This window comes from Panthera pardus, unplaced genomic scaffold (assembly GCF_024362965.1).
Source record: "Panthera pardus isolate Hobbes unplaced genomic scaffold, ASM2436296v1 HiC_scaffold_26, whole genome shotgun sequence".
In the NCBI taxonomy this organism is placed as follows: domain Eukaryota; kingdom Metazoa; phylum Chordata; class Mammalia; order Carnivora; family Felidae; genus Panthera; species Panthera pardus.
In genome coordinates, this window is record NW_026526832.1 from 5981297 (window position 1) to 5995814 (window position 14518).

Consider the following 14518-nt stretch of genomic DNA (forward strand, 5'->3'; position numbering starts at 1 on the left):
AGAGACTAACATTCAGTGTTAATTCCCACAGTAGTGCTGATATCTGGGAAACAACTGAGGTAGTAGACAAGGGCATAAATCTTACCAAAGAGACGCTATCTCACATTGATCCCTCCCTCACACTGACTAAAATGGCTGTGGGTGACAGCCCAGCTAAACAGTAGCCTTATCCTCTACAGGTATTCATTATAAGCAAGTTCAATGGCTAAAAAAAAAACAAAAAACAAAAAACAAAACACCATCTTTTTGGCCAAGGGCCTTAAGTAGACAAAAGAAACATTCCTTTGGAAACACTGCAAAGACAAGTGGTTTCTCCAAGTTATTTTATTAGAATGTTTGACAAAAGGAACTACACAGAACATGGCTAAAAATGCTGTACACAGTTTATGCTTGACAGTTACGGGACACCTGCAGACACTGGATCCCAAGTCTAGATGGCAAGGTAACAAGAGGGCAAAGTAGAGGAGGGGGGCCGGGACAGTACCTACACTGACTGGCCAGACCTCACACGAACAGATCCGGTCCCCACAGGACTGTACATCTTCCTGATTCAGGTGCAACTCTTCTCTCCTCTTTGCAAGAGTTAAGTGCCTCTGGACTCAGTCGGAATCACTGTCTGTCTCCGCTTCTTTCACATCCACGCTGAATTTGTATTCCTGGTCACATCCCATGTAAGCATCACTCATGAAATACAGAGTGTAGTTGTGGGCGCCAGTGGCTGGGGCCACAAAGTCAAGCTTCACCTACAGAGAGCAGAAGAAATCCAGGTGAGCATGAATGCAGTGAGGGAAGAATTCTCACCCTGACCCCAGCTCAGAACAAATGCCAGGGCCAGCATACACTCACCTTGGCCTTCTGCTGCAAGGTCAGCCTCTTGATGGAGATGAGGCTATTGGACTTGGCATCGCCGATCACTACCCACCAGCCCTCTTCACGTTTCTGCAGTGACCAAAAGCCAAGAATTTCGGCACGTAAAACTTGACGGCCATGAGACCATAGGAATGATTATAAAAGCAGGAAAAAAAAGCCCAGATAGAAAGCTTTCTAAAATTTCCTCAATTTGTTATAACTAAGATTTCAAAACTATCGAAAGGTATCTCAAATGAACTCCACTTTTAAGTAGCAAATGAACTCATTGTGGGTTCTGGCTCATTTCCTTATTTGTTCCAGAACGTCTTCTCCCATTCAGTCCTTGTCACTGAATCCAAGATTCCACTATTAGAGATCTAGCCTTTGTGGCCAGGCAGCTGAGTTCTCAGAGATCCTTTTTAAGTAAACACATATGCCAGATAAGCAAAACATGTTAACATGGAGACAAGCTGCCGACAGAGAGGATCCAAAGCAGGCCTTGCCTCTATTGAAAGCCTCTCTGCTGGGCATTCCTGTCAGAAAGCCCAGGTGTTGGTTTAAAGCACTCTTTCCCCAGAGCCTATTAACTAGTTTGTAAAATAAAACATTACAACATATCTGGTTTCTGCTTTCAGTCTTCAATTATTCTCTCATATAAGGAATCAGACTTTTTTTCTGGTGGTAAAGAACCAAGTAACTGGAAGCAGAGTGAGGGGTAGTGAGAGAGGAGAGAGAAGAAACACGGACTGGAAAAACCCAAGTATCCCAGAGCCATTTAAAAACAAATGCATCTTAACAGTCATAGAGAATGACAATATTGTAGAAGTGATGTCTTTAACAATGATCAGTCACCTACTAAATTGTTTTAAAGCAAAAAACAATCAACAAAACCACCCATGGCCCCAAGATTAATTCTCAGCTTTGTGTCTTGTCATTACTCTAAATTTCCCTTCCCCAGTGACAATGTGCCCTTGAACTCTGTACTCTAGCCAATGGCTAAGGCCTCCAGAAGACACCTCATACCGCTACTTAAAAACGGAGTTGGAGATTCATTTTGACCATTTAAAAATCTTAGTTATATCAAACTGTCTTTCACAGGGACATTTCAAAAAGCTTTCTATTGGGTTTTTGTTTTTGTCCAGCTATGAAAACACACCTGTGGAAAGAGAGGTGCTATCACAGGGCCCGTGACCTCCTCCTCTCGCTCCAGCTGCACCAGCACCACAACTGGCCCGCCACTGTGGGAGAAGAGTAGGGCAGCACATCAGCAACGTGGCAGTGGGGTCAGAGCGCACTGTCATGTTGTACCCAGCAGGGACCCTGGGGCAGGGCACCCGGCTGACCATGGCTCACCTGCGGATGCTGTCCTTATCCACCACTTCATAAGACAGCTCGATATTAGGGTAGCGGTTGCAGAAACGGGCCACGTCCGCGATCTGGCTGTCAGACAGCTGAAGCAACGCATTTCGTTCTTCATCTTCCATCTCCATGATGTCAAAAACACTCTCTACTCCCTGCAGTGCGTATTCAGAGGTCAGGGAAGGAGAACACATACTAACGGCAAACGAAACCTGGCTCCAAACAACTGCTGGTTCAACTCCTATGCTATCAGATCATCTAAATACACGATTTCAGAAAGAACACAGCCCACAACCGTCCAATCGTCAGGCTCCCTAGTACCTCAATACGTGACACCCTCAGGGGAACCAGAACTAGAACCCCCCCTGTACTGTGACTCCCCTCCCACAACCGTCACAAGTCCCCTCCTTCCCCTAGAAACTTGGCTCAGCCACCCAACAATCCGGGTCCAGATTCAGCTCACCTTGTCTGTACAACGTTTAATATGCTCTGAGGTGAAGTGTGGCAGCTGTTTCAGGTATGAGTCCTTGGACCACATGGCTTGGGTGACCATCTGGGCCAGCTCCATAGCTGCCAGAGCAGGGCTAAGCCACCCATTGCTGGAAAGGACATCCACACAGGCCTGGATGAGCCGGATTGCCTGAACCGAGACAGGAGTGCAGGACAAGGTAGGGTTGGAACCACTACTTCACAGGCCACCACTGGCCCCTCCACACCCGCACCCGCACCCACACTATACCTTGCTAAGAATTTCCTCAGTATCCGACTGCAGCTCGGCACTCAGCTGCATGCGGGACAGGTGAGCTTGCAGAAGCAGGTTGGTCTTGACATGTGGGTCATTGAACTTAGGATTATTCAGCTTATGGGGGACCTTCTGAGCCAACTGGAGAGTGGAAGAAAAATAGCTGGTGATGAACAGGTGACCCTGCCTGAGAACAGCTCTCAGGCCCAAAGTACCACCTGCCCCAAGCTCACAACCCTTCAAAACAGAAGTGTGGGTGATGTGTTAGGATCTTCCTGTGGTGACAAGGACAACATGTGCTCTGGGCACACAGGCTAAGTTTCAACTCTAAAGATGTCCTCCTGAATCCAAGATGCCCTCACCTGCCGCAGGAGGTTATCCTCATGGTGCCGGATGGGAATGTTCTCGTACTCCGCCGCATTGGAGATGATTTCAATAAGCCCTCGCACCTTGGTCTTGGCATTCAGGGACATGCTGAAGAGCTCTGACAGCCAAAGAGAAGGAGAAACGGGAGGAGTCAAACGCAGGTAGAAAAGGAGGAGGCAGGAGAGTTAACTGGATTACTCCTCCCGACCCTATGATACATCCCTGGAATGTGCTTCCAGGGCACTGGAAGCCCTGTGCTCTCTCATCCCAGTGGGCTGCAGACCCCTGCATAAGGCTTCTTTAGCTTGGGCTCCCCAGACACAGCCCCTGCCGGCCCCTCACCAATGGTGGTGTAGTTGATGTAATAGTAAGCAGCAATCATGCCCAGGTTCAGAGGTGCCACATCCATTTCATCCTCAATGCTGATGCACTTGGACTGCTCTAAGTCACTCAGGGTCTGCTCCACAAGCTCGGACAAGTGGTCAGACAGGTGACGATGGGAGATCCCTGCAAAGGTGAGAGAGAAGTGGGGAGTCACAGGGAGACTGGCCGGCAAGGTCTATGAGCCACAAAAGGATACCGTGCTCCAAAGTCCACTGACCCTGCAGGTTGTAATAATTGGGGTTCTGTGTCATGCGGCGGTACAGAAAGGTCCAGGTGAGGTAGTCCACAGCATCCTGCTTGTTCTCAATGGTCTTGGTGACAATCTCAGCATTGAAATGGTCATGCATACAGTGGTCCAGGTGGGACTCTACTGGCAAGGGCTCATATAAGAACTTTTTGAAGAAATCCTACAGGTTGGAAAAGGACAGACAGTAATACTCAATGACAACATGGTCACAATGAAGGGCCAAGGGCAAATCAACAGGGAACGGCCCTTGTGTGACAGACATAGCTAATACAATAATGGAAGAAATCGGTTGCAGAGACAAGGTGAACTAGGTCTGGACCTGGAATGCTGGATGTGTGTGTCCGTTCCCACTGGCATCAATGGTATTGATGCCAAAAATACCAATACCACTGGTATTTTTATGGTGGGAACAGGGATACAGCAAGTCACACAGGCCTAACAGTACATGAGAAGCCACCCAGAAGGTGAAAACCTTGACACATGGGAGTCCACAGCAGTAGCAAAAACAAAGGGCTACAAAATTCCACGTGGCTAAGAGGTTTATTACCAAAGCAATGTGGAAAATTAAAAAACAAACAAACAAAAAATAGAAGTTGACAGAAAAACTGTAAACAATGAAAGGCATCTATTAAAGAATCTACTCTGAGGCCCAGGATCTCAAGAGGGTGCACAAGACCAGGACTGACCTTTTTGGAGCCCTGGCACATGATAACACAGCGCCCCTCATCATCCTGCAAAGGGCGGTTGGCATGGCCCACCATCTGAAGCACGTCGTAGATAGGGTAATCCACATACCTGGTGACAGAGAGAAGAAGGCAGGCAAAAGGTCCGTCACCACAGAGGCCATACTCAGGAGGCTAAGACTACCTCAATGTCAAAGAATAAAATGTAAACATAGGACACAGTGGCAAATTACAGCTGACTTCTGTATTTACGGCTTCTTGTGCTCAGGTACTAGCTTCACTTGTTTAGAGATCATTACAGTTTTCAAGTTTAAGAGCTGGGACTCTGCTGCTCAGGGTCCTTAAACCAAAGCTACCAACCCACCGAGTGCCAAAAGCAAGTAACTCCCTGTTAAAGGATCAAATATGTAAGTCAAGCTCCCCAAAGACGTGTATACTTCAAGAATTCTCAAGTCACCAGGCTTAAATCCATACCTAGATGCAGTTTTAGGCATTAAAAATAAGCCCACAAATAACAATCACTTAAAAAAAAAGTCTGCATTTTGAGAAAAAAAAATTAAGAGTTAAATCATTCAATTTTTTTCGGAGAAAAATGGATCCTTCTACTTCTCGTCACCACAAAGGTATGTGACTTGGACCATATCACCTTCCCAGTCTATAAAATACACGAGTTAACTACCTAATCTCCAGCTCAAACTTCCTGGTTCTCTAACTTGCTGAAATGAGAGGAAGATCATAAAAGCAAATGTGAACCTAGGTCCTAAGACTAAAAAAACTCTCCGACACCTGGCTGTGGGGGAACCTCAGCTGACTGTTTAGTTCCCTAACACTTCTTTTTCGTAATAGCTAATCTCCAGATCTTCAGATGTTATGTTCATTTTAGGAGGAAGGTTCCCGTTAATGCACAGCACAGCTAGACTCACGCATGAATCTTGCCATTGTAGTACTGGGTGTCCATGATGATCACCAGGTGGGCGGCCACATTCATGCCCCAGCAGAGACTCCGGGAAGCTACCACCACCTGGATAGCCCCTGGATAGTAAAGAGAAGAAGACTGAGTGCAGGGCTCACTGGGAGCCTCCTTCTGTGCAGATAGGGGCTTATCCTATGCTAAGTTTCAGAACTCAGAGCAAAGCGTGCTGGGAAATGAGCCCTAATAATGCCTAAGGGTTAACACAGTACTAGAAAAGGGAGCTCTATGCTGCTGTTGCCCTGCTTGGGGGCCTATCCTAGGGGAAACAAGGTAATCTTGGGACCGAATCCGAAGCCCAGAGAAAGCCAGGGTTAGCCATCTGCCTGACACACTGGCCTTGTTGACTGGAAAATGCTAACACCAACTCAGTCATAGGCCGGCTCAGTACACGGCAGCAAAACTGAGCTAAGTGTACATCAAACCAAATAGATTCAAGGGCCAATGAGTGCCAGTAAGTGGTTCTGGCAGGAGCATCTTCATTGCAGCTCCAACAAAGAATGTCAGAGTGACAATACTCTATGTGAAATGCCAGAGGTCAACAAGGGACAGTGGCACACAGGCCACCCAAGGGAGACTCTACCGTTTACTACATCTCTAAGGTCTAACAACCTTGGCGAATCTGGTATCCATAGAAAACCAGGTCTACTGGTGAAAGGTCTAGAAAACCAGGTTCTGAAGTAATACGACCGTATGTGCCTATTTTCTCAGCTAGCCAGTAGGGATAATATCCTACCTATACCACAAGGTTACTGGGAAAATCAAATGAGATAATACGTAAAACAATCAGAAAAGTATTTTGAAGGTGGTAAGTGTGCAGTAGGGAAGTATCACCCACATCCTAAAGTTTCGTTCTTACCGCCTGTGACACTCCCAGATACAATCTCCCTCTAGGCCACAGCACTTTTTTTCACCTGAGCTGAAGAGCTGTTCTACCAGGCGTCGCTCCATGGGGCTGAGCCCCTCGTGCAGGTAGCCCACTCCATTTAACAGTGTTTCCTTAAGCGTGCTGTCACTTAGTTTCTCCAGGTACGGGATCAGATCCTTCTCCGTGCAGTGCAAAAACCTAAGCAGCACGGGCACTGATTTAGCTCAGAGCAGTTCCAATCCCTTGCAAGACCCTTCCAACTGTGCGGTTGCCCAGCCCCTGGCCCCAATGGGGCTAACCCCCACCCTCATAAACAGAACACTCTTCAGGATCAGCCAACCTCACTGACCCAACTTCCCCCCGTCCCCCGCCCCCGCCATCCCACCTCTGCCGCTGGATATCTGCTGCACACGTGGTGAGAATGTCAATTGCAGTGAGGCGGGTCTGCTTTCGAGACGGAACAAAAACAATGACAGGCTTCTTGGGAGAGTGTTTGGTGATAGCATGGTACACGGGCTTGGCCATGGAGAGCAGGCGAGTTTGTGTATGGCTAATGTTGAAGCCCTGGAGACCGAGGAAAATGAAAAGACAGAAGTTACAATACCTGGTACTTCAACAAGAGGCCACGCAGGAACGGGGAGAGCGGGCCCTACCTGGATGTGCAGCTCCAAGGGCACAGGGCGCACGTTAGGGTGGAAGTTGAAAGTCGAGGTGGCACTGCACCCCAGCCAGTGGGCCACATCCTTGGCATTCGAAAGCGAAGAGCTAAGTGCCACAATGCGAATGGGTCGCTCGATCTGGGAGGAGATGTAGCGCATCCGGGAGCAGATCACTTCTAAGACAGGCTGGGACAGAGGCGGGGAGTCACTAGGGGCCCGGGCTCTCCTTCCCCATCCTCCACCCTGACTTAGGCTTTCTGTCTAGTTCAACCACCTCAAAATCATCACCTAACTCTTCCTTCTAATTAAGGGCTCTCCAATCTTTGGTTCTACCTCCTCCATAGCAGCCAATCTTCACTAAGCAATGCTATTTTCCAAGAGTACTACAAAAAAGTCTCACAACGTCCTTTTGGAATAGGGTGACAAGCAGAATCCTCCTGGGAGAAGCACCTAGTCTATGGCCTCAGACCCAAACCGAAGTCCCCAAAGCTAAGGACACTCAGCCAATCGCAGCCCCTCCAGTGTGCAAGGTTAAGCCATACCCCATTCTCGCCCCCGATAAGGTGGACTTCATCCACCACGAAGAGGTTGATGTTTTGGACATTCTTGCGCTGCTTCCACCGCCGAGAAAGAATGTCCCACTTCTCAGGGGTGCTGATGATGATATTGCCCTTGCCCAGAAGCTTCAGGTCCGTGCTAGTCTCCCCCGTCAGGAGCACCACCTTCTTGTTGAGCCTGTCCTGGAACTTCTCATACCAGTCCATGTAAACCTGGCACGCAGGGAGAGGAAGGGCAGCAAACATCAGGCCATGACAGGCATCGTTTCATTTGTAATGAGAATTGCCTGAGAAGCCAAACAGAGAGACCTGATGGTCTGTAGATCTCAAGCTACCTTATGATCCCACACTGACCTTTAAGAGTATTTTTCTTTAGGACACAAACTGGGGACGTGAACAAAAGAAAGCAAAGGGTCTCGCCCCAATTAACCCTGCAAATTTCAAGGGCTTAGAAAATCTTGATCTGGACTCAGATAAAAATAGCTTCAGGGAAAATTCACACGTGACACAGCAGCACGCCACATACCTGCTCTGCCAGAGCCTCCATGGGAGTGATGTAGACACAGCGTCCCTCTGAGTTCTGCAGCAGCATCCGCAGGATGGCAAATTCCGCACAGATGGTCTTGCCGCTGCCCGTGGGGGCCCCCACGAACACATTGTCATCACTGTTGTAGACGGTGTTGAACACTGGAAGCCGGCAGAGCAGCAGTGGGAACATCAAAGAGAAAAGACACTCAGACCACTCCTCAGAACAGAGGACACCCGGAGAAACTCAGCCAGTCGACTGCCAAGTGCCGACAACGAAGGGGGAGGCATCAGGGCCTCTAATTACGGTCAGCCTACTATACCTCTCCCCTCATGCTCTCCCTCTCACACACAAGCAACAGGCGAAAAGCCCAAGACCAAGAAGTCCAGTAGCAGGGAGATCTGCAAGGTGGCAGAGAAAGTAGACCAAGTATCCGGTGCTTCTCTGCCAGTCTTCTCAGGGACCAGGATACGGAACAAAAAGGAACTGGCTACCATTCTCTGGCTACCCTCCGACACTCTCCTTGAAAGAAGGTAAAGCCTCAGTCCTGGCATCAAGACTGGTTAAAGTCAGTTGGGGGGGCACCTGGGTTGTTCAGTCGGTTACTTGTCCAACTTTGGCTCAGGTCATGATCTCACGGTTTGTGAGTTCAGGCCCCCGCATCAGGCTCTGTGCTGACAGCTCAGAGCCTGGAGTCTGCTTCAGATTCTGTGTCTCCCTCTCTCTCTGTCCCTCCCCCGCTCACACTGTCTCTTAAAAATAAACATTAAAAAAAAAAAAAAAAAAGATTGGTTAAAGTCCAAGTTCTGTTTATTAAATGATTCAGTTGAGGTGCCTCTCTGTGCCTAGCTTCCTCATCTGTAAAGCAAGACACTAATAATAGTATCACAAGTAGTAAATCCCCCATAGGATCAGTGAGAGGAATAAAAGAGAAAATAACCAGGTGTACTCAGCCAAAGTACTTAGGAAACAGGACATGCCCTGTGAACATGCCTGTTATTTAAAACGACAGACAGGGGAGTGCCTGGGTGGCTCAGTCAGTTGAGTATTCATTCGACTCTGCTTTATCTCAGGTCATGATCTCTCAGTCTGTGGGTTCGAGCTCCGTGTCAGGGTCTGCGCTGACAGTGCAGAGCCTAGTTAGGACTCTCTCTCTCTCTCCCTCTCTGCCCCTCCCCTGTGTGCGCTCTCTCAAAATAAAAATAAACTTAAGATAATGCATTAAAAAAAAAAATGAAGGGAAAGGAGGCTTCAGTCAACACTGCACATGCTGCACACACATGAACAACAGGAGCACAGATCTAGCCTCCTGAGCCTGAGAAACAACAATGCACCATAATACGACCTTGTTCTGACCCTCCTCAATGAGACAGGCAAATAAGCAAAGGAAATCTAAGAGTAACCAAGGACTGAGAAAGGAAGAAGTCCTAGTGTGCTCCAATAGTTGCCACTGATGAGCTCCCACACCTACCTGAGCGCCCTACGTCCCTTCTTGCCACTGAACATATCTGTCTCTACGGAGCCTTTAAGGTCCTCCAGAGGAATGAACCGCGTGGGGATGGAAACACCTACCTTGGGTCTGGATGGGGTTGAAGAAAGGAAATTTATCCTGGTAAAGGCTCTCAAAAGCACTGTTTCTCAGGGCAGACACGGGCAAAGGCTGCAGGTCCAGAAGCTCGGTTGGAGGTGGGTACTTCTCCGGTAGGATCAGGTGCCGGAAGGAGACAGGCAGCTGGGTCTCACAAGCTGCCAGAACAGAAACGGGAGAGGTCATAAGCACTCCTCTCTTTACCTAACGACCCCTCAGAGCCCCTCCATGCACACTGAAAACCCCAAAGCAGCAGCAGATAGTATCACTCTGACCCCACGAAGTCCAGTCCAGCACAAAGTGAAAGACACTCTTGATTCCCCCAGAAGACCTGTCCCTATGGGACCGTACAGAGACACACTCACAGAGCCAGCGGTCAGACACCACTCGGATGAAGTACTGAGGGGGCAGTGGTTCAAAGACAGGAACGAAAAACGTAATGAGGTGCTCATCCTGAGCATACTTGGCCTTGAGTAGAAAATACTCATGGTGGAGTATCACCTCACTGTCTACATCCTCCACCAGAATCCAGAATGCCTCTGACGAACCGTGGACCTGTCAACACAAGCACAAGTAAAAGGAACACGAGCCAGCGTGGACTTGCACCTCCAATCCAGCTCTCCTCAGGGGCATTCGCGAGTAGTCCCTCCGCCAAGCAAAGCCTCACCTTTTCATCCCACTGGAAATCCGGCGTGATGGTCAGCTCCACTTTTAGGGTGGAGCGTGTGATAGGCTGCAGGTGCACCGACAACTCCAACTTGGGGAAGAGGTGGACGTACTTGTGGATGGTCTTCCCCATCTTCGGCATGCGGATAAGCTCCCCTAGAAGGACAGGAGGGTACAGGGGCTGCAGCCCAGCCTTCCAAGCACAGCTGCAAACCGGGCCTTGAGGGCAAGTGGCAGAGTCCGCTCTGGCGGGCAGACTCCTCCTCCCTCCACTCTCAGTGCAGTCCAGAGGAGTCAAAGTCCCGGGACCAAGAGCTAGCCACGTTACTTCAGCAGAATAGGAGAAGTGAACACAGGACAGTAGGGCACCGGGCCCCGGAGACAGAAAGCAAGAGGGCTTAGAAAGATTTCTGAGCAGTAAGGACAAGGAGGATAGCTCCCCACACACCTATCTCGTTATGATTCAGGTCATACAGACGCTCGAAGGGGAAGTTTTTCTTCTCGATCTTCTTCACTACCTCCTCAGGGAGTTTCCGGAACTGGCGCAGAGGACACATGGACTGCCACCTAGCCAGGAAGGAAACATTAACTGTCAGTCCCCTGTGAAACAAACTGCCTTTGTCATGGCTTCCAATTAGCTGTGACCACACAAAACAGTCATTAAAGGAAGGCATCTGGAACTGTAGCAGCAGTGAGACTTGAAAGCCATCACTCATCACCACTCTCCTCCCACCCCCAGGCTCCACCTCAAAGGGCCCTCCCTCTTCTCAACTTTTAGCCAAGTTCAAGTCCCATCTCATGAGTGAGGACCAGAGATAAGAGCACTCCCAGGCTTCCCCACGACATCCTCAGCCTGGGGACCTTAACTCATGCTGACCGGCTCCCAGCCCAGTGGGAGTGGGGTCCTTACATGCGCTTGTCAATCATCTTGCAGAGGTTCAGTGTCTTATCTGTAAGCTGCGCCCAACCTCGATTCAGGACAATTTCAAAGATGGCACGCATCAACCTGCCAGCCGACTGGGAAAGATAAAGCATTCCCTCTGTTAAGTCCCCACCATCCCCAACCTAATGAAGCCACTCTACACGTGGCTTAATTACCTCAAGTTCTGATGCAATCGGTCACACTTCTCAAAAATAAAGTCCTCTGTAATTACTCCCCCACCCTTTTTAAAGACTTTTTTAAAGTTTATTTATTTATTTTGAGAAAGAGGGAGAGCAGGGGAGGGGCAGAGAGAGAGAAAGAATCCCCATCTGTACCATCAGCACAGAGCCCAACGCGGGACTCAAACTCACGAACTCATGAGATCATGACCTAAGCCAAAATCAAGACTGAGATGCTTAACTGACTGGGCCACCCAGGCGCCCCTGCCTTTCCCCTTTTAGGTAGCTGATGTTTGCTGAATGCAGAATAGTTAGAAAAGGGCAGCTCGAGCTTACTGTACATCTTCTTAACCTAATAACCATTGCGATTTTAAAGTTTGGCTCATTTAGCACTCAAGAGTTCTAGCGAAAGCAAGGATGCTAATGACTTGCCCTCAAAGGTAAAGACGAACTGTAGCTAATAGAACCTTTTGCCATTTCTGGATTTACAGATGAGCCTAGCCATAGTGGAAAGTCACTCTCTGTAGGGAAGCAGACATTGTGTCTTGTGGCTCTCCCTATGGAACCTGCCCAGCACTCTCTTAAGGCCCTACCTCTCCTCACGCTCAAGATCAGCGACACAGAATGGCTATGCCATATGCACATAATCAACGAGCCAACTAGAACAAAACTTGGCCTTCTCCCCTCCTCACTAGTGTCAGCCCTGTTTTTTCCAAGACACACAACAGCACAAGGGACTGGAACTGTTTAGGCCTCTTCTCCCGGCAGCACAACTGCGCTCTCACCTGCGTAACATACACCATGTCTGCCATCAGCGCAAAGCCCTCCAATTTCAGCTGTGAGATGAAGGCTTGGAGAAGCACATTGATCTGGAAAAAAGCAAGGTCAGCAAGAAGATCGCTAGTCATTGATGGTGCAAGAAGGTGAATCACACTTCTGCTCTGGGATCCATGGATCATGCCGAATCGGATCCACAACTCCCGCTTTATAGGCATTAAATAACTGCTACTCCACATAAAGAACATGTGGAAAGGATGCAAAACCCAGGAAAACTGAGCAAGTCATCGAACATGAACGTAGATTCAAGGTTCACTTTTTACAAAACCATCCAATCCTTATGCCAAGCAGAGGAGTGAGCTCACCTTTGCACTGGGTTCCTCAATGCTCTCCTTTACAGGGATGGGCACCCTCTCCAGCAACTTCTGCAGCTCCAGCTTCTCCTCCTGCCACAAGAAGGGAACCGGTCAAGGAAAAGGCAGGTGACTAAGGAGAGAACCTATCCAGCGACTCAGCAGTGAGTACCAACCACCCGTCCCAACACACTGTGTGGACTCACCTCTCTCACAGTGATGTTCTTGAACTCTGAAGACAACGAGAAGACTCTGAAAAGCTCAATTTCACTTAGGGTGGGCTTCAGCAGCTGGTTGTAGGTCTGTACTGTGTCATTGGTGATGTAGTAGTGGCTGGCTATACGGCCCAGTTCTGTCACCTATGAAGGAGGAAGACTCAATCCAACGGCGATCATTAACAAGTGGCAACCTCTCACTGTAGACAACAGGTGCCCACTGGAGGAACTCACAGCAACAAGAGTTTCTGGCCCAAGCACATGAAGAAAGATGGCACAACAAACTGACCTATGGTGAACTGATGCCCACACAGAAAAGACAGGTGAATGAGCTGCCTCGACTCAAGTGACAGAAAGCAGGCACCCTCAGGTTCTACTATACCATTTTAGAGGTTCCCAGATTCAAAGGGCACAGTCTAATCCCACCTGTTTTTCTACACAATGGGCAATTACACAGGCAGTGCTCAAATCAAGAAAACAATTTAAAAAATTGCCTGAGATCACCACTTTTACTGAGACCTGTGGCTCAATCCCTCAACCCACTCACCTGGAAGTTGCCTGTCTTCTTGTCATACTTGACCAGATTGTTCTTATCCAGCATCAAGGCGGCAGTATGAACCAGATCCAGTCGGCGCTGGTCCAGCAGGGGATCTCCCTTGAGGTCATCATGAGAGATGCCATAGAGGGTTGGGGATCGGAGCATTCGGATATACAGATAGGCATATCCAAGCCAGTTCACCGCATCCTACAAGAGAAAACCCGCTGGTCTGCGCATGGAGTAATTATGTCCAAATGAAAAGCTCCCAGAGGTCACTTAGAAATTAATTCCAAGGACGCCTGAGTGACTCAGTCGGTTAAGTGTCTGACTCTTGATTTTGGCTCAGGTCATGATCTTACAGTTTGTGGGAAGGAGCCCCAAGTTGGGCTCCACGTTGTCTCCACGCAGTGCAGATTCTCTCTCTCCCTCTCTCTCGGCCCCTCCCCTGCTCGCATGCACATACTCTCTCAAAATATTTTTTAAAAAAAAAGAGAAATTAATTCCCAACTAGAAGAATGTATGTTGTCTTCTGAAGGTTTCTAGTATCTTATTAGAACGACAGAGTTCTTTCTGAGATCTTGGTAACAAGGGGAATTGTCAGCCACGGAGTTGACAAGCTTCAGAGAGACTGCTTACATTGAAGATGTGGGGCACAGGGTTGGAAGCCCCTACGTGCTGGTGGTCCACAACACCACAATGGAGACCATCCCACCCTGGTACCTTGGCTTCTCTGGAGAAGGCAAGACGCGTGACGGGCAGAGCCCTTCCCTACCTTGGCATTCTGGACATTCCCCAGCACGATTTCCGCATTGAGCATGTCAGGCAACTTTGATACCATCTGGCTCTCGATAGGAAGTTGCTGATTGAGGAGGGACAGGTAGTACTGTAGCTCCCCATGAGACGTGATGAGTATGCCTTCGCCCTTGGTGTCATACTGGGGTCTTCCAGCACGTCCCAGCATCTAGGTCAGAAACAGGTTGCAAACCTTTTAAGAGAGCTATGGCCACAGAGCCTCCGGTTTTGTTCCCAGACTTCTACTTTACAGAACCCCACCTTCCATCTGCCACCTT

At 48.8% G+C, this 14518-nt stretch overlaps 1 protein-coding gene across 1 annotated transcript in view; it reads right to left on the reverse strand.

Annotated features, from left to right (window-relative positions):
* Positions 1–306: 306 nt before the first annotated feature.
* The window catches only part of SNRNP200 (small nuclear ribonucleoprotein U5 subunit 200), a 28992-nt gene continuing 14780 nt past the window's right edge, over positions 307–14518 (reverse strand). Inside the window, exons 20-45 of the mRNA XM_019446119.2 lie at positions 14221–14409; positions 13458–13655; positions 12902–13054; positions 12708–12788; positions 12351–12434; positions 11375–11481; positions 10913–11031; positions 10466–10620; positions 10164–10353; positions 9783–9956; positions 8211–8371; positions 7670–7897; positions 7122–7313; positions 6854–7032; positions 6515–6666; positions 5554–5662; positions 4634–4742; positions 3918–4107; positions 3659–3823; positions 3313–3434; positions 2948–3091; positions 2672–2848; positions 2203–2363; positions 2006–2087; positions 847–939; positions 307–743 (exon numbers count right to left, since the gene is read on the reverse strand). Coding sequence (XP_019301664.1) covers positions 600–743; positions 847–939; positions 2006–2087; positions 2203–2363; positions 2672–2848; positions 2948–3091; positions 3313–3434; positions 3659–3823; positions 3918–4107; positions 4634–4742; positions 5554–5662; positions 6515–6666; positions 6854–7032; positions 7122–7313; positions 7670–7897; positions 8211–8371; positions 9783–9956; positions 10164–10353; positions 10466–10620; positions 10913–11031; positions 11375–11481; positions 12351–12434; positions 12708–12788; positions 12902–13054; positions 13458–13655; positions 14221–14409 — 3858 coding nt within the window. The 3' untranslated portion in view covers positions 307–599. The remainder of the gene's footprint in view (positions 744–846; positions 940–2005; positions 2088–2202; positions 2364–2671; positions 2849–2947; positions 3092–3312; positions 3435–3658; positions 3824–3917; positions 4108–4633; positions 4743–5553; positions 5663–6514; positions 6667–6853; positions 7033–7121; positions 7314–7669; positions 7898–8210; positions 8372–9782; positions 9957–10163; positions 10354–10465; positions 10621–10912; positions 11032–11374; positions 11482–12350; positions 12435–12707; positions 12789–12901; positions 13055–13457; positions 13656–14220; positions 14410–14518) is intronic.